Below are 19,931 nucleotides of genomic sequence, written 5' to 3' on the forward strand. Positions count from 1 at the left end.
GGATCAATAGATAGTTCTTAGCTGAACAGCCTTTAGGTAAGGGCTCGCCACCAGCCATGGCGGTGACCGCAGCAATAATGTCATAATCTATCCTCGTATATCTATCAGCCAATGCATTCCCTGCAACCTGTATACCAACATGTTGGTGGCTCAATGTATGAATCACATGAGGTGAATGTATGTCAATACATCGCATAGTAATACCACCCATGCCATCACAACGCGGGTATTACTACGGGATGTCAATGACATCGCATACCATTACATCGCATACTTTTACCACGAGGATACCTTTACCACGCATGCCATTACAACGCAAAGGCATGCGTGGTAAAGCCATACTTGTGGTAAAAGTATGCAAGGTAAGGGACATCCCTACACCTACACAACACACTACTCCCACCCCTACACTACCCCAACCCAAAAAAACTACTACACTACACCACCCACACTACTCCCACTCCTACACTACCCTAAACCACTACTACACTACCCACACTACTCCCACCCCTACACTACCCTAAACCCTAACACACTACTACGCTACCCACACTACTCCCACCCCTACATTACCCTAAACCCTAAAACACTACTACGCTACCCACACTTCTCTCTTACCCCGACACTACCCTAAACCCTAAAACACTACTACGCTACCCACACTTCTCTCTTACCCGACACTACCCTAAACCACTACTACGCTACCCACACTACTCTCACCCCTACACTACCCTAAACCCTAAAACACTACTACGCTACCCACACTACTCTCACCCCTACACTACCCTAAACCCTAAAACACTACTACGCTACCCACACTACTCTCACCCCTACACTACCCTAAACCCTAAAACACTACTACGCTACCCACACTACTCCCATCCCTACACTACCCTAAACCCTAAAACACTACTACGCTACCCACACTACTCTCACCCCTACACTACCCTAAACCCTAAAACACTACTACGCTATCCACACTACCCACCCCTACACTACCCTAAACCCTAAAACACTACTACGCTACCCACACTACTCTCACCCCTACACTACCCTAAACCCTAAAACACTACTACGCTACCCACACTACTGTCACCCCTACACTACCCTAAACCCTAAAACACTACTACGCTATCCACACTACTCACCCCTACACTACCCTAAACCCTAAAACACTACTATGCTACCCACACTACTCTCACCCCCTACATTACCCTGAATCCTAAAACACTACTACGCTACCCACACTACTCTCACCCCTACACCCTAAAACACTACTACGCTACCCACACTACTCTCACCCCTACACTACCCTAAACCTTAAAACACTACTACGCTACCCACACTACTCTCACCCCTACACTACCCTAAACCCTAAAACACTACTACGCTATCCACACTACTCACCCCTACACTACCCTAAACCCTAAAACACTACTACGCTACCCACACTACTCCCACCCCTACACTACCCTAAACCCTAAAACACTACTACGCTACCCACACTACTCTCACCCCTACACTACCCTAAACCCTAAAACACTACTACGCTACCAACACTACTCTCACCCCTACACTACCCTAAACCACTTCTACGCTACCCACACTACTCTCACCCCTACACTACCCTAAACCCTAAAACACTACTACGCTACCCACACTACTCCCATCCCTACACTACCCTAAACCCTAAAACACTACTACGCTACCCACACTACTCTCACCCCTACACCCTAAAACACTACTACGCTACCCACACTACTTTCACCCCTACACTACCCTAAAACACTACTACGCTACCAACACTACTCACCCCTACACTACCCTAAACCCTAAAACACTACTACGCTACCCACACTACTCTCACCCCTACACTACCCTAAACCCTAAAACACTACTACGCTACCCACACTACACTACTATGCAACCCACACTACTCCCACCCCTACACTACGCTAAACCCTAAAACACTACACTACACAAACACTACTACTCTACCCTAAACCCTGAACACTACACTACACAAACACTACTACACTACAACCTAAATCACTACACTACATAAACACTACAACACTACCCTAAACACTAATACACTACCCTAAAACCTAAATCACTACACTACATAAACACTACACTACACTCCCGAATACACTACACTAAACAAACACCACAACACCACAACACACACTAAAACGTTTTTAAAAAAAACACACCCAACACAAACATAACCACACTACTTTTAAACGACCCTAAACCCTACAAAAATAACCCCCACCCCATGCACAAACCCCCTTACCGCTCTCCTCTCCAGCGTCGCCGTTGGATCCTGCTTCCTCCTTCCTGCTTGCTGCACGTTGTTTTGAGGAAACAGCCTAAGTTTCTTTACAACGACGTGGATAGCCGCCGCCGCCCCGCCATTACACATTACAACGCATGCGTTGTAAAAGCGCATGCGATGTAATGGTATGCGTGGTTTTACCACGCGTTGTAACATTGCATGCGTTGTAATGCATGCGATGTAAAAGCAACGCTTGGTAAAACCCGCGTTGTAATGGCTGTTCCCCCATGAGGTTGTGGCCAAGCATCATTTAGAGCTGCCACCTTTCCCCAAAGAAGTTTATGCTTTATACAATTTTCTTTAGAATCTCTGAATTTATTCAAGTGCGAATAAGGTAAATTGTCATTAAAGGACTGGGCCGAGTAGAAGGAGTCACACACTACAAGCGTGGGGAATTCTGAATCAGTATTCTGCAAAGCCAGAATCAAAGCTTTCAATTCAGCCAACTGAGCAATACAGTCACCGAAAGTTTCTATATATGTTTTTGTTACTGAATTGCTCCAGGTTTCATGACACTTTTAACTACAGCACATGCAGCTGAATACTTGTACTTAGTACCAACCACAGGCTAGGCTGAACCATCACTATAGATTATGAAAGCATACTTATCTAGAGGCAATATTTCACTAGAAATGGGGTATTCCTGTTCATTCTGGAAATATTCCTATGGTTTTATCTTAGGGTAAAAATATGTAATCTACATCCAGGTGTGTGGAATTGCTATAACCCGACACCCAGGACTTATTGTTTGGGGACAAGCACAACACGGTTTCATATTTATTTTGTCCTTAGGAAACGTACGCCCAACTCCCTACAGCACACACCCTTTGCCTGACAGATTACAGTACCACATTATGGATTAGGGAAGGGCATTGTCTACAGTTAAGGTAATATTTGTGTCCATATGCTAATGCTGTTCAAACTTATATTTATGGTTCATTAATACAGAGCCTTTATTATTAGTTTGAGTTCTCTAAGGAAATGTTGTAAGTTCAAACTGCAATACTGACTGTGGTTCCTGTATGAAAATGTGTAAACATGTTTGCAAATTAACAACGTGAGGCTACGTATAATGCTTCCAGCATGCTCACTGATTAGAAACAAATATATGCAAAAGCTTGAAAGCAAGATTTATGATTCTTCGCTTTTAAAATAAAATGTGCATCAGAAAATTGCAACTGGGGAAAACGTTTTGCTAATTTACAGTGACATTTTAGGTACCATTTCTTTGAAGCATCATTTAGTAAAATGTGCGGATGCATGCTAGTATTTCCCAAAAATGTTCATAATGGAAAATGAGCGTAACCACTTTCAACAGAATTATAGGAAACATGAAAATAAATAAACACTGGCCAAGCCAATAGGTATGACATTGGGAGCAAGCCTTTTGGTTATCTCAATGCATGGCATGGCTTGTTTTGACTAATTGTTTTGTAAAACTTTATTGTTATGGGAGCTGCTGGGCCCTCATCATCATAAAAAACCATGGTAAAAGCTAAAATATTTTTGGGTCTAAAAAATCACACATTGCCAAGTAGTTTCTGGCACTGAACAAACTACTTTGCTTGCCGATATGCTCTTTGTGAAAGAGCAGAATGCTGTCACTCATAGTGTCAGTCAGTCAGTCAAAACACTTTATTCGATTACTTAAAATCATAAAAGACAAGATAAAAACATTTTTCTAAAAATTTTACAAATCATATATATACAATCAGTGCAATCAGTATAAAATATACAATAGAGCCAAAATGTACATCATCTGTTTAAGAAACCGCTAAAACAACTAAAAGTCTCGCAGGGATTCTGTGGGCAGCTAATCTTTTGTTATTAATCCGGGCAGCTGCCACCAAAAAACTAGCAACACAGTAAATATCACAGGTGCTGCTTAACATTTGCAGATAAGAGGAGGAGCTTGGCGGGCATCCGAGATGGCCGCGTGAGCACAGCGCTCCCCGGACCCCCGCCGCTCCCGGCATAATATCCTGTATGAATCCTGATTTTTCGCGAGGATTTATATAGAGGACGTTGGGCTGATCTACCTGGACCTTTCAGAAATTGATTTGGACACCGGGTGCCTGAGTTATGATGAATTGAACTTTTGGGCTCCGCCCTTGAGGTGCGCCCGGGACTGGGTGAGGTTCGGTGGCCGTCTTGGAGTTGAACAACAACGGCAGGGGGATTTGACTGGTGGGTCCCCTTCTTAAGTTTCGGTTTCGATTCTGCCTCAGACTGGGACATTGGTGAGAGGGTCGGGCCAGAACTGGTGCCAGGACACCCGTCGGCTGTCGGGCCTTTGGCTGGACTATTTTCCTCGTTTGCTTCCTCTATCCTAGTGATACCCCTCTGGCGGTCCTTTGGTCCCGGGGTCTCCATTTCTGGTGCCCGGTCCGTTGACCCTGCTGAATCTTCTTGTGACGCATCTTCAAAATGGCGGGCAGAGGGGACCGGGAGACGCGCAAGACGAAGACACCTCTGCGCGGGCGTCCGGTCCAATCTAATGTTATGGACCGTTATACCCACTCTAAGGGGTCCCCCGGAGCTGTCCTGCCCGGTCCCAGCGCGTCTGACCACGTAGTGGATGCGTCGACGGAGCCCTCCTTGCAGGACATCATGGGCGCCATTTCTGGCATGAGGGAGTCAATAGGCCAACAGTACGAAACCTTGGCCCACAAACTTGACACTGTGGCAATCGAGATGAATCTGATTCGTGCCGATCTCTCCAAAACGAACGAAAAGGTGAAGTCATTGGATATCAAATCATCCAGCCTCACGACGGACGTCTCTGAGATACAGACGGAGATTGGCAATCTCCGTAGGGTGAACGATTTCATGACCCGGCGCTTGGAGGACTTTGAGAACAGGGCACGTCGCTGTAATGTTCGCGTGGTTGGTGTGCCGGAGAACCCAGAACCCCACTCGGTTGATCTCCTGGTTGAAGACCTGATCCAGAACCACCTATCTCCATCTGGCCTTAGTAAATTTTTCACAGTGGAGCGTGCACATCGTGTTCCGGGGGGCCAGGGTAAGCCAGGCGCCCCGCCGAGACCTATTGTTGCGAAGCTTTTCCACTATAGAGATCGGGACGCTATCCTGCAGGCTTCGCGGGTGAAGGGCCCAGTGGCCTTTGAGAATGCCACGGTGAATTTTTATCCGGACTTTTCCCAACAGGTCCAGAAGCAGCGGATGGGATTTCGTGGTGCCAAGAAGCGTCTTAGGGACATGGGGATGCGTTACTCTATGCTCTTTCCGACCAGGCTGCGGGTTGAGTATAATGACCGAACTTTCTTCTTTGATCGGCCGGATGCTGTGAATGACTGGCTGGACTCCCTGCCTAGCCGACCTCCTGAGACTGAGTCCGATGCCCACCCGGGCGTTGCTGAAGGTGGTGTAGAGAGCTGAACATTTCGTCTATACCTGGTGCCTTGTTTTGAATAACTTTTCCAGGGGTGTACGCCTATGTTCCTCTACTGCTTATGTGTTTGATGTATGTTCTTTTTCTCGTCATGGGTCTTGATCGGGGGGCGGGTGGGACGGAGCCTTTCCTCCTCCGGGGTCTTTGTGTAGAATAGGGGTTCTTGGGCGACAGGCACACTGCAGGTTGGGGTGGCTTTTTAGCTTTTTGCAGGGGTGCAGGGTGGGGGGTGTTTTCTTGTTATTTGGGGGGAGGGTGGTAGGGAAGTTTGTTGTTTGTGTGTTCTGTTTTCAAGGCGACTTTATCCTGTATTTGAAAATGTTTTTGGTGTCATGCTCATTGGTGGAGGGTTTTGGCTTTGTCGGGTGGGATGGGGGTAGCGGGTTGAGATTTGTTTCGTGGAACGTTAACGGTCTGGGAGATCGTATCAAACGAAGTGTGGTGTTGAAATGTATACGACGTTTATCTCCTGATATTGTTTTCCTGCAGGAGACTCATTTGGTAGGCAATGTTTGTCATGCAATGAATAGGTGGGGCTATCGCCTCGTGGCACATTCGGGGTTTACCTCGGGTTCTAGGGGTGTGGGTATCCTTGTTCGGGCTTCCCTCCCCCTAGCTATTGATGATGTGATTCAGGATGACCGGGGGCGGTATGCTGTCCTTGTGGGTCGCTATGAGGGTCGTGCCCTCTCCTTATTCACTGTTTATGTGCCCCCCGGCTTACAGACTTCTACCTTTTCAGATTTGGGCCGTGTCTTGTTGGACCTCCCTGATAGTACTCTCTTTCTGGCTGGTGATTTTAATTCGGTGTTCTCTGGTCTCCACGATCGCCACCCCCCTAGAGATACTCCTGCGGCCCAACAGTGGTTGGGTGGATTTTTGGATACCTTTGGCTTGGTGGATTGCTGGAGGCTTTTGCACCCCACTCAGCTTCAGTACACCTTTCATTCTGGGGCCCATGGGAGTCTGTCTAGGCTGGATTATTTCCTGATGCCTGCGGCTCAGTCGCCAGCGGTGCGTGAGATTGTACACCTACCCAGGGGTATCTCTGACCACTCTCCGCTCTGGCTTCGTTTTGAGGTTGGAGTGGAGGCAGTGGGCAGGGTGGCTCCCATTAATCCGTGGTACCTTACCTCCCCCGAGACCCGCAGCCTTTTGCTTAAATCTTTGGACGCGTATTTTCTGGATAACGAGGGGTCTGTTTCCTCAGCTGTGTCCCTATGGGAGGCCTTTAAGACGGTGATTCGTGGGCAGGCCCTCTCCCTTATTGTTGAAGCTAAGAGGGCGAGGAATAGAGAGGTGGTGGATCTTGAGGGAGAGATTTCTGCATTGGAGGATGCTTTGGAATCTGGTGTCACGTCTGCGAAACTCCATGCCCTGGGTCTGAAACAATTTGCCTATAAGTCCATGGTCACAGATGCTGCTAAAGTGATGTTTCGGGAGCAACAGGGACGTTTGTATGATGTGGGTGACAAAGCGGGTAAATTGCTGGCATGGCTGGATAAGAAGGAGAGGGCTAATCGTGTGGTACCCGTGATTCAGTCTTTGAGTGGTGAGAGTGTGACGGACCCGATTGGAATAGTTGACCGTTTTGCTGAGTATTTCCGTGTGGTGTATACCCCTGTGTCTGTGAGAGATGTGGCTGACTCTCGCCTTCTATTGTGTGATATAGCTCTGCCCAGTGTTTCCGATTTGGATCGTGTGGCGTTGGACTCCCCCTTTACTGTTGATGAGATAGCTACTGCCATCCGTTCACTCCGTTCGGGCAAAGCATTGGGCCCGAACGGGTTGCCAATTGAACTGTACAAATTGCGTCCCGACAGGGTGGCTCCGTATCTTCGCGCCATGTTTCTAGAGTCCCGGGAACGGGGTATTCTCCCTTATGATCAGCGACTGGCCACGATAGTTGTCATCCCCAAGGATGGTAAACCGCGAGATCTTTGTTCCTCCTACAGGCCCATATCCCTGCTAAATGTTGAACCCAAGGTATTGGCGAAACTCCTGGCGTCCCGCCTCCTGACGGTCATTAGTGGCTTGGTCCATCCAGATCAATCCGGATTTATCCCGCATCGCAACACGGCTCTGAACCTACGTCGTCTTCACGGCGCGATTGCGAGGGCGGGGCTTCTGACGGAGCCGGCCATTTTGGCATCGTTGGATGCCTCAATGGCTTTTGACACGGTGGAATGGCCTTATCTTTGGGCGGCTCTTGAGAAATTTGGTTTCGGGCCTGAGTTTATTGGTTGGATCAAGTTATTATATGCGGAACCTCTGGCACAAGTAGTGGTCAATGGTAGGGTTTCGGCTCCTTTCACCCTTGGTAGAGGTACCCGTCAGGGATGCCCCTTGTCTCCGTTGCTTTTTGCACTCGCCCTGGAACCATTGGCTGCTTGGCTTCGGTTGGAACCTTCGCTCAGGGGGATTCGCTGGTCTCCAGACTTTGAGGACCGCGTTTCACTTTACGCGGACGACATTCTTTTATATCTCACTTCCCCGCGCAAATCTCTGTCTGTTTTATCTGACGTTCTTGCTTCCTTTGGTGCCAACTCAGGCCTCGTTATTAACTGGGCCAAGTCCTGCGTGTATGTTCTTTCGGGTGTTTTGCCCCCGTTGCCGAGCAGACTTCCTATCCAGGTGGTCCAGTCTGGCTTCAAATATTTAGGGATCTTTATTACGTTGGACTCCTCGCTCCGCTTTGAGCGTAATCTCCTCCCCCCGTTGCTTAGATTGCGACTGGATGTGGCCCGTTGGCGTAAGCTTCCTTTGTCTCCTTTGGGCAGGGCGGCCCTGTTTAAAATGATGTCCTTGCCGCGGTTCCTTTACGCGCTCCAGAACTCCTATGACGCAATCCCCAAGACCTATTTCCGAGAGATCGAGAGTCTTCAAAGGCAATTGATTTGGGACGGGCGTCCACGTATTGCCCTCGCGAAACTCACCATCCCTTGGTACGACGGGGGCATGGCGCTCCCCGATATCAAGCGATATTACTGGGCTTCCCAGTTGTCTGCTATTAATCACGTGATGTTTTCACCGGGTCGGAATCCTGCGTTCGAGATGGATAGACTTCAGCTGCCGGGTGGGGACTTTAATAGAGCGCTTTATTCTCGATCAGCCGGGCGCCATCTTGTGGGCCCATCCAGGATTGCAGTAACTGTATGGCGAGCCGCGAATGTGAGTTTGGGATGGGAGGATCGACTGACGCTGGCGACGCCGCTTTATGCCTCGGAACGTTTGGGCTATCTCTGGTCTACCAAGGGTTTCGACCGCTGGGATATGATTGGGATTTGTAAGGTGGGTGATGGATGCTCGAAAGGTAGTGTGAAGTCGTTCCAGGCCCTCCAGGCGGAATATGGTTTGAATGGTAGGGAATTTTTTCGTTATCTGCAGGTCCGGCACGCCCTCGCCTCAGTTTTGACTCCTGATGCGGCCCTGCCCGAGTCTTCCCCCCTCGAAGATCGTGTCCTTGATGGGCACCTGCCTGATAGCACTATTTCCCTGATCTATAAGAAGCTGATCAACAATCGGGCGGACTTATTGGCCCGACTTCGGGAGGCTTGGGTCAGCGATGGGTTGGAACTGGACGACGAAGATTGGCAATCGACACTCTCTTCTCCCAAGGAGGTAGCTATTCCTGCCCGTCTCCGTTTGGTTCAACTTAAGATCCTTCATCGAGTGTATGTCACTGGTCCGCGTCTGGTGACGATGGGATTTTCCTTGGATGGGTTATGTAAGCGTGGTTGTGGGTCGAGTGCTACCTTTTTACACATTCTTTGGGAGTGCCCGGTTGTGGCGGCTTACTGGACTGCTGTGCTTGAGGTGATGACTGACGTGACTGGTGTGGCCCTGCGGCCGGAGCCTCGACGATGTCTGTTGAATGTGTGGGAGCCCACTGACTACTCTGTGGCCCAGACCAGATGGGCTACCTTGGGTTACATGATTGCGAAACGGGATGTTGCGCAACTCTGGGGCGCTTCCAGGCCCCCTGATGTCTCGAAATGGGAGGATAACATGGACTGGTCCATGTTTCGTGAGAAGACTGTTTATGTGGCCAGGGGCAGACCCAGGGCGTGGACGAAGATTTGGGGCCAGTGGAATGAATATCGTGGGGATATCTGTACCCCTCCCCTTGTAGGCACTGCTGAGGTTATCTTATCTCCCTAGGCGAGCGTTCCCGGAACCCTTTCATGCTGTTTTTTGCATTTTCGATTCTCCCCGCTGCTCCCCTTCCCCCCCGACCTTGTTGGAGCCTCAGGGCTCTGGGTATGTTCTCCTGTTCGTGGACCATCCCCTCCGTTCTTTGGGCTGACCTTCTTTACCATGCATTCGCCTTTTTAGTGTTTGTTTCGCTTTTTGTATAAAATAAAAATTCGAAATGCTCTGTGACATGTGAGGAGTAATGCTTTGTGCTGGATTTGTACCTGACCACGGGTGTACATTTCTAATTCATGCCTTGTGCCTTATTATTAGCGGCCAGCCCGTGAGGTTGTAGGCCCATTCTTGTATTTTTCTATGCTTGCTCAAATAAAGGTTTTTGAAAAAATAAAAAAAAAAAATAAAACATTTGCAGATAAATCAAAGCGGGCCTAACTTGTAAAAAACCCGCCTCTCTCAAAATTGGGTTAACATTTTTTTTTCGAATCTCAGAATAATTCTCAAAAAACATAACAAAGTGCATCGTGTCTTGTGTAGAAAAATTGTCGCAGTGGCATGGCATCGAATTTTCTGGTTTGCCCCATATTGGAAAAACTCCTAGGGTTAAATGAATTAGGTTAAAGCGGAATCTAATCAGAAGCTGGCGATGAAATGGTCTAGTCACAATTTTTAGATATGGTTCCAGTGAGGGGGTAGTTAATAATACATAATTAGCTTTAACACAAGGTTTCTTTAACTCCTGCACCTCCCTTTCCATTTCTAACATATTCAGGAAATTGTTCTTTATCCAGCTTATATCCTCTCTTTTAATACATTCTGGTGATGTGTAAATCTCGGGGCGCCCTAGCTTGGTAAACATTGCTCTAACGTACACGAGCCATGGGACCCTATTTACATTGTCCATAGATACACAATCACTTAGGATCAGATGGTTCAAAGTGATTTCTTCGTTCAACCAGGTCTTTAACCTAGGCCTAATTCTGTATGTATAGAGTATGTTGGGGTCGACTGAGGAACTGCTAGGAGTGATCTTAAAAACTTGTTTTCCGTCACTCACAGTGAAACCAGCCAGTAGATAGAGAGATAGAAAGATAGAATTGTAATAAAACTGTTAATGCCAGACCTAAATATGGGCCCAATTCTTTAAGAAAGTCACAAAAGAGCACCCGTGGTATTTTCTCTATCCTGCTGTTGCTGGTAGTGAGGGCTAGGAGGTATTGGGCAAATAAATGAATGGGTACAGTTACTTCTTCCAATCTCTTGCAAAACAGTTGATGCTATGCATAATTGTCCGTGCCCTCTCTTTACCCATAAGGCTGGGGGCTGATGAAACAGAGCAGAAGTGGTAGAAATCAAGGCATTCATCCTTTGGGTGAATTGCCTATATCATTTCGTCATAACACTAGCATTGAAAGTGTCGCTATAGGGTGAACTCGCCCCACTTTAACAATTTAACAGTACCACTATTTCATCTCTATATTTGCATCTGACATCAGTACCCATCTGACCAGAAAACTAGGGCAACAGAGGCATTCTGTGCTGTGTTAAGAGGAAAGCTTTAAGCAGATCCAACAATCTGAGACATTTAATTGCTTGTGATAGGTGCTCATCATTTGTATGGCAATGTTCTTGTGGTACTCTTTAGAATAGTGGTTGTGCAGGTTGTCGGTTGATGTAGTGTTTGAACTTTGTAGTTTTTGGGAATATGTATCATACAGACCAATGGCAGTGGCTATTAAGGTAGTAAGAATGATTAATGCAAATTTTTTGCGCAACTTCTTTGTCAATATAGTTCCTTCCCATCATAAAATTTTAGAGTAATTAAGTCCCTCTATGCCCATTGTTCACCACTGCTAGGCCGTGAGAGGACTCCAGTACTTTGCGGCTGTGGCCCCTATAGTAAACTATCTTTGGTTAAGCTCAGAAGATGGACTTAACGAAACCTGTGACGGAGGTTGTATCATTGTTTCTGTCCCTTTGACAGTTGGTGGGTAGGAAGTATTGCAAGTCTTTCAGCGTTCTCTTGTGGCTTTGCAGGTGAAGGGAGCATAGGTGAAGGGGCTCTATTCACCTGCGTGGATCTAGTTCTTGTAACTAGCACACCTAACACCAGTCTGTGTTGTCAACAGGACTTGCACTGGTCCCTTCCACTGAGGTTGCAGGCAATTGTTCCTTTTGAAATTATTTACCATCACCCACCTGCCTGGAGCATCCTTCAACTGTTTGTTAATATGAGTCATATATGCTTCATTGGTTTTTTTTTCAACATTTTATTAGCATTGTAATTGTAATACACATCGGGAAAAGTAGTTCACAGACATGACCGTATTCAGATAGGAACCAATACACTGTAACACGCAGTAAATCTGTACACAATAAAGAAAGATATACATAACATGTGTGCTCACCTCACCTCCATACAGTCACCAAAATCCAGCGTCTCATCTTGTGCTTTTATCATGGCATGTCCTTGCTCTAAGTATCAGTCACTCATGTCTGAATCGGAGTCCTCGGGTGGAGGGGTACATATGTTTCCCTGAAAATTGTTACACTTTCCCCACACTCATGTCCATTTTTGGGGGCAGCCTCTATTGACAAAAACTGCCTTTTCTGCCACCATGGCGCTATCTAGATCGCGACACCTCTGCTGGTGGGACGGTGTTGTTTGAACTCCCCAGTGCTTTGCAATGTTTCTTTTAGCTAAAGTGATGCTGAGTGCAGCCCAATCCTGTGCGGCATGGTTTAGATCAGTGGGCTCCCACACATTAAGCAAGCACATCCGAGGTTTGAGGGGGCCTCAGACCCACATACCTGGGTGATCGTTGCCATAACTGCCCTCCAGTATTGTGCTATGTGGGGACAATCCCATATCGTGTGGTAGAAGGAACCAGTGAGCCCGCAACCCCTAAGGCAAAGTGTCGTGTCTACCCTCCCTATTTTATGCAGTAACAACCGTGTATAATACGTTCTGTGAAGTATTTGGAGTTGCACGAGTTTTAATCTGGAAGGGGGCGCCACCTCCCGCGGAGACGCCAGCGCCTCCTGCCACCCTTGTTCGTCCATCTCCCCCACCTCTACCTGTCATCTCTCCTTTAGGGTATGTGTGGGATCCTTCTGATTATTTATCAGCTTTCGATATGTGAAGGAGATAGCCTTTTTGGATAGTGAGTCGGTTGGCAAACGATCTCCCAGAGTACTCACCACCCCAGGATCTGTTCCTGGGGGTATAGCCGTCGTAAGGGCGTGTCTGATTTGGGTATATCGATACTGTTCCCTTCCTGCCATCTGATACGTCGCCTGCAGCTGTGCAAATGGAAACACCCCTCCTTTTTTCCAAAGGTCACCCACTTTGGAGATGCCTTTAAGGTCCCACCTTGTAAAACCCTTGCTCTTGCGCAACTTGCCAAACCTCGGGGAATCCCACAGTGGAGTGTGTTGTGTTATCAACTCCTCCCATCCGAGTGCTCGCAGCGCCGTGTACCAGATTTGCACAGTGTGCCGTGGGCCCAATTAACGTGTTTCTCTTGTGCTTGTCGTATAACGCTCCCAGGGGTCCATTCACTCCTAGAATGAGCCTGTCCATACGCAGAGCTGGTTCGTCCTGTGGGGCGTAGAGCCACTGGTTAATCACTATGAGCTGGGATGCCCAATAGTATAGCTGTACGTTGGGTAGGGCGATACTGCCATCGTACCAGCTGCGGGTCAGTTTATTCATAGGTATTCTGTGAGGTTTCCCCTCCCACAAGAGATGGCCAACCTCTGTCTCGATGGCTTTAAAATGTGAGTTGGGAACAAGCGTGGGCGTATTTTGCAGTGCATACAGGAACCTAGGCAGGGCCATCATTTTGAACAAAGCAGCTCTCCCCAGCAGTGTCAATGGGAGTGATTGCCAGCTTTTTACATCCTTCTTCAGCCTCTGCAGTGGTGGGAGCAGATTACGCTCCATAAATTGCTCGTGATTGGGCGTGACGTTTATACCTAGGAATTTAAAACCAGTCTGTGTTATCTGTATCTCCGCTTCCCGGGGCAGGCGTGGAGAGGGCCCTTAAGTATATATAACACAGATTTGGCCCAGTTGATGGTGTAGCCGGAGACTCCACCGTAGGATGCACAAATGTCGAGCAACCAATTGAGAGACCTTGTGGGGTGTGTCAAGTATAATAGAATGTCGTCGGTGTAAAGGGATATACGGTCCTCCCATCCCTCCGCCCATCTCATTCCCCGAATCACTGGGTCCCTTCATATCCATGCCGCAAGTGGTTCCAGCACTAGGGCGAACGGCAGCGGGGAGAGGGGACAGCCCTGTCTAGTTCCTCGCCCCAACTGAAAGTCCTCTGACAGGCGCCCATTTACCCCCAAATAGTCTCCTGCTCTTCACTATGCCATATCACCCTAAATGCGAGGTTCATGTATCATCAAAGTCATAGGGTATATTCACTATGCCATATCACCCTAAATGCGAGGTTCATGTATCATCAAAGTCATAAGGTATAACAACCTGTCTGGAAACATACCTGGTTCCTGTTTTGTCTTTCTAGCATTCGTTTACCCAGATACCTTGCTATTTCAATCCCTGCAATTCTTCTGGTGTAGCTTGCTTTTGTAAATCGGCTACACCTCTTTCACAAAAATCATATTCTATAATGTTCTTTAATTGCACATTTGATCTAACCTCGTATGTCAGTGATTAAAATATTCTGTGCTATTTCCTTTCCCACTGTGTCTGCAAATGCGTTTCCCTTTCCTACCTCATCCACTATTTTCTTGTGAGCATTGCTTTTCACAATAGCAACTTTAGCTGGTAGAGGCAATGCATTCAGAAGTCATACAGCTCATTTTGAATTTTTGTTTCTTGAGACGTGAAAAATTCTCTTTTGACCCATAATTTCCCAAAGTTGTGGGCTACACCAAAAGCTTACTGGCTATCAGTATAAATATTAAAAGTAAAACCCATATTTAATTAAAATGTGTAGTAGAGTAGGATCTGCTTACTATGGTTACCCCTACTTTTTGCTGTGTTTCACTGATTTATCGACTTTAGTCTGGCTGGTGCCCTGCTAGCCTAGCTGCTTCCTCTCTAAACTGATTGCATGTACATTAGGTACACTCCAACTTGGTTACTGGGTTACCTTTGTGAGTCGCTAGTATATGGTACCTTAGGTACCAAGGGCATAGGTACCCCAGAGGCCTACTAGGGGCTGAAGCTTGTATTAGGCCACCCATGGGAAGCCTTCCAAAATGACACCACAGATCTGCTACTGCAGCCTGGGTAAGTTGGTGCTTGCACCTTTTAAAACAGACTCATATAAACATATAAGTCACTCCTATGGTAGGCCTTGACAATCCTGGAGGCAGAGTGCTTGGTTTTGTGTACTTATAATCTGCCGTGTGTTGGCCTAGGGCGGTTGGCCTAGAGTCTGGGGAACTGGGTTTGAGTCTCGGCAATGACACTGAACATCCTGTGATCCTGGGCAAATCACTTAATCTCCCTGTGTACCTAACAAAAATGAATGTGTCCACATGTAATGCAACTGGTGCTATGTAAAGCGCTCTGATACCCGATTCTGGTCAAGTTTGCACTATATAAAACTCTGTAAGATAAGATAATACGCCTTATTGTACCAATTTAAGAATACTCTGGGTAGACATCACCTAACCTTTGTTCTAGGTAGTACCTACAGAAAAGGGGACTAGGTCGTCTTGTCTACTGATGTTTGAGTTTCGTACTTGCAGCATTTCATTCTCACTTCTGTGGCATTCCGTCACAACCTTCTGCTTGCCCTAATAAAGAAGGAATGTGGAGCACAGCCTTACACCTGACTCGTGATTGCTGTTTTAATATGTAAATCCATTTCAAACTATTTTAGGAAATTTTAATGTGTGCACTCCTCAGCCATGTCCTTTTGGAATTTGCGCCGCTACTTCATATTGAACCATGGGGAATGAACCTGGTGTGCTGGGACTATTGCCACAAATGCTATTTTTAAATTTGTCATTATGTATTTTTTCTGCACACTTGCATTAAAAAAAATTCTTAAATATATTTAATACTTTAGATCAATAACTAATGCACTGCTCTGCTGAGTTCCCTGTGTAAGGCACTGTATATGAGCACCTTAAAATTGGACATAACTGGAATCCAATGCAAATTTGTGTTTTCTATGCAAGCAAGCTAGGGGTAGAGTATAACAGATTGAAGAGGATGCCGTCTGCTTAAGCCTCGATGTTCTTATTCTTGCTCGTGATGATCTAAGAGAGGCCAACATAGAATGAGGTGTAATTAATGAGTCTCGCCAAATTATAGACCAGGAGTGATGTTAATGTTATGGTAGTTGCATAATTGATCGTTTGGTTCTTTTAACTCTTCAAAGAAGGGCATTTGATTGAGCAACTGGCAGCATAGACTGAGTACCTATGCTGTCGGAGTTTGGAGAAAAAAAAATTGTCAGGGAAGAGATTGAAAACTATCTACGTTTTGGAAGACCAGAGACACAGGGAGAGACTTGGAGAATTCTTGAATCCTGGGCGTTGCTGCTGCTGTGAGGTGGGGAAGAGAAGCTCGCACCGGTTGGATTAATTTGCAAGGAAGTCTAGCAAAAGGAGCACTAATGGCCAGGACAGTTAATAACAGAAATTCCTCCAGCCCTTCTCTTGCTTCCGACCAATATCAAGTTATTAAGGGCATTAAGGTCGGTTATTGTAAAATGCCAGAGTTGACCTACCTTCCTCACAATTGACCCCACTAAACATCTCTGCATTGTTGAACATCCAATAGTTGTGATCAAATCTAATAGTGCACATCCTGAAACTTAAATAGTAGCTTGTATTCAGGGTGATTGGGAGAACAAATTGCCAATTGCAGTCCATGACTAACTATTCTCATGCAGGGCATTCTGCACTCCCAGCAGCATGTGGGGGATACATTGATTAGGCTATTCAATCTTCCACAAATGGTATTGATTGGGGCGTGGTTTGGGGTCAAGTTAGCGGCTCGAGCAATTGTGACTGGGTAGGAGTGTCTCTCTCAGCTAGGTATCAACACCTCCAGATAACACATAAATATTGTCCAGAGAATATGAATTGAAAGTTTTACGCTGGACTACCCACATACCAGTTTATTAAAAATATAGGATGGTCCTTTATCCTAGAGGGACTGGGTAGCAACATTTATAAGAGAAAATTGTTCCCCCTAGATTTATGAGTATTTTTAGATGGTTTAGTAGATTGCATCCCTTTGCAATTTCATCCACTGAATGCGTACATAATCCTATTTCAATCCACGTCACTGCTTTCATTGTGTTTATTTCATTATTATTTTAAATTCTAGAAAGCTCCTTTAAGACCAGAAGGTATGAGGAACGCTTTGTGTACAGTACATACATTGTATTATATGTACATCTTAAAATTTCTATAAACCACATTTGTAATATATATAGATTTAAAAAGAACGATATGCTTTGCTAGGTTACATAGAAAATTATTAGTGTAAGGCATGATCCTCTAATGACAACTCAAAGATATTCTAAAAAATCAAGTGTGGTGGTCACAATCCTGAATTTGAAATACCTCCGATCATATTTACTTATATTTTCAGTGGTCTAAAGGGACAATATGGGTGCCTCTTATTTTTCATTGTAGTTCATTTGTTCAACTCATTCCGTATTAATTCTTCCAGGTTTCAGTTGCATTATTCTCAGACTTCTAATGGAGCCTTTCTCGGGAGAAAGAGTACTGTAATCATCATGATCTTTCTTGCATGCAGACCTCTTAAACCAATAGCTAGCTTGATTAGGCAATAATTGAATGGCTTTGCAGCTGTCAGAAAAATTGTCTAGGTGACTTTCCGAGTGTGTCTGGGTTGGGTTAACGTCTCTGTCACAGTGGTACGGCTGGGCATTGTATTTAACGAAGACTAGAAATCATTCTTTAAGGTATACCTTTAGCAAAATTGCTGCTCATCTATGTATTCTTCTTCCAACCTTTTAATTTTGTAAGCTTTCAATTAGAAAAGATGGTTTAAAAAAAGGATTCTAGATATCTTTGTGTGTCGTAAATTTTAATTTTCGTATGTGTCTTTAGTTATGCAAAAAGTCACAGTGATCATTCACTTAATTGTCATAAGTATCCATTCTGTACATAGGGGCCGATTAGGATTGCGGTTTTTCCGCATCCTCCGGGCCGGCGGAAGTGTCCGCCGGCCCGGAGGATGCGGAAAAACCGCTGCGGAGCCTTCAAAGACCCCCCCGCCAGATTAGGATGGCTGGGGGGTCAGGAAGACCGTCCGCAGCTTTTCCGCCGCTCTAACATGGTTCTAACATGGCTGGCGGTGTTTATCAGACACCGCCAGGCACATTAGGATGTTGGCGGTCCTATGCCTTTCCACGGCGGCATTTCCGCCGTGGAAAGGCATACGGTCTTTTCTTGGGGGTCCGTTGCGGGCCCCCAGGGGTGAAGGGGGGGTGGGGGGTGCATATGGGGGGTACATATGGTACCCCCCTGCCTTTGCGTGCACGAAGCGGCAGGCCTCCTGCCTGCCTGCCGCTTTGTGCATGCAAATGCACTGCTTTCATTTTTAACATTGCGGCGGGTGCTGCTTCAAGCAGCACCCGCCGCAATGTAAAAAATACAGGATGTGACCGCCAGGGTGACCTAATTTGCACGGAGGGACTGCCGCTGCCCCTGCGGATGGTCCCTCCTACTCTGGGGTTGCGGACGGATGCAGGTCCGTCCGCCATCCTAATCGGGCCCCTAAGAGTTAATGTGAGACCAAAGACTAATATGGTATCTTGTGGCAGGCAATGCCAATTCTGGAGTAAAGCCTCTCTGAAAACGTGAGCCTTGCATTGCCTGCCTGACCCGTATGTGCATTGTATTACAAAATTGGTAAGTGATTAATTTGATCTCTTGCTAATGTGTTTTGATTGAACATTTGAAGGACTGCAGATCGTTTTCAAATGAACCCTTTAAGTGCCAGAAAGTGACAATATAATTAGGATCACGTAATGTCGATTTATTTTTCTTTTTTTATGTTGAGTGCTTACATAAGACATCTGATGCTTTAGAGTATGAAATGTATTATCAAAGCAATCCTTTCCACTTCTAAATCTAGTGTTGATCTATTTTTGTTTTTCCTTCAGGCAGTGAAAAGCATAAACTTCAGATTGTGGCCCAGGAGGATGGCACTGAACCCACCTTGCAAGACATGGCTGTTATGCTTGAGCAGATCACTGGAGTCCCCCTGAGTTTTCAGAAATTGATCTACAAAGGTAGTTGTTTTTACTAAACATTGATTGAAATGGAGATGGCTTTGTGCGTTTAGGATGGATCAAGAGCAGTTGTAGGGTTAATTTATTGTTCTTGCAACAAACACTTTTTCAAATGTGGTCTGTGGCTTTTAGCAAAACGAAACATCTGATGTCATTACCATTGCGGGAAAAATTATGGCAAACGTCCAGCCTTCAATTTACTGTAGACATATGATTATACTTCTACACACCAACGTTATCTTATTTACTCCTCCCGAGGGCAGGGTGGTGATGCTTTCACGTCTTCTTTTCTGGCTAATAAAGGGTGATTACCTGTTGCAAGTAAATTGTGGGTCTGGTCAAGCTCTATGAGGAATAACCCGCAGTTTTTATAGTTAAGAAAATATATGGTTTGGGGGGTTGCATTGTGGGTTAGTGTATGTGAAGGATGTATATGTGTGTGTAACAGTGGTAGCGATGAGAATATGGCAGAGAACGAGAGGAAGCTAAAAGAATGCCAGGAGTAGCAATGAACAAGTCCACAAGAAGTGAAAATGTTAATCGAGTAGCAAGGGATGACAAATATTTGTTATTTGTGCCTGGGGTGATTATTTTTCCAAACACACTGCAGTGATGTATTTTACGTGGTGAAGTAAGTTAAAGGATAATTCACATGCTACTGTTTCCTTCTCTGCAGTTGCATACCCCACTGCATCTGACCTATCTGAATTGAGACTTAACAAAAATGGGTGTTTACAGAATTTGTAGTGGTGCTTTCCTG

The 19,931-nt window shown here is 46.0% G+C and overlaps 1 protein-coding gene across 1 annotated transcript in view; it reads left to right on the top strand.

Annotated features, from left to right (window-relative positions):
• The window catches only part of BAG1 (BAG cochaperone 1), a 290,179-nt gene that overhangs the window by 6,875 nt on the left and 263,373 nt on the right, over positions 1–19,931 (top strand). The window contains exon 2 of the mRNA XM_078687743.1: positions 19,043–19,171. Coding sequence (XP_078543869.1) covers positions 19,043–19,171 — 129 coding nt within the window. The remainder of the gene's footprint in view (positions 1–19,042; positions 19,172–19,931) is intronic.

Source organism: Lissotriton helveticus, chromosome 4_1 (assembly GCF_964261635.1).
Source record: "Lissotriton helveticus chromosome 4_1, aLisHel1.1, whole genome shotgun sequence".
NCBI lineage: Eukaryota > Metazoa > Chordata > Amphibia > Caudata > Salamandridae > Lissotriton > Lissotriton helveticus.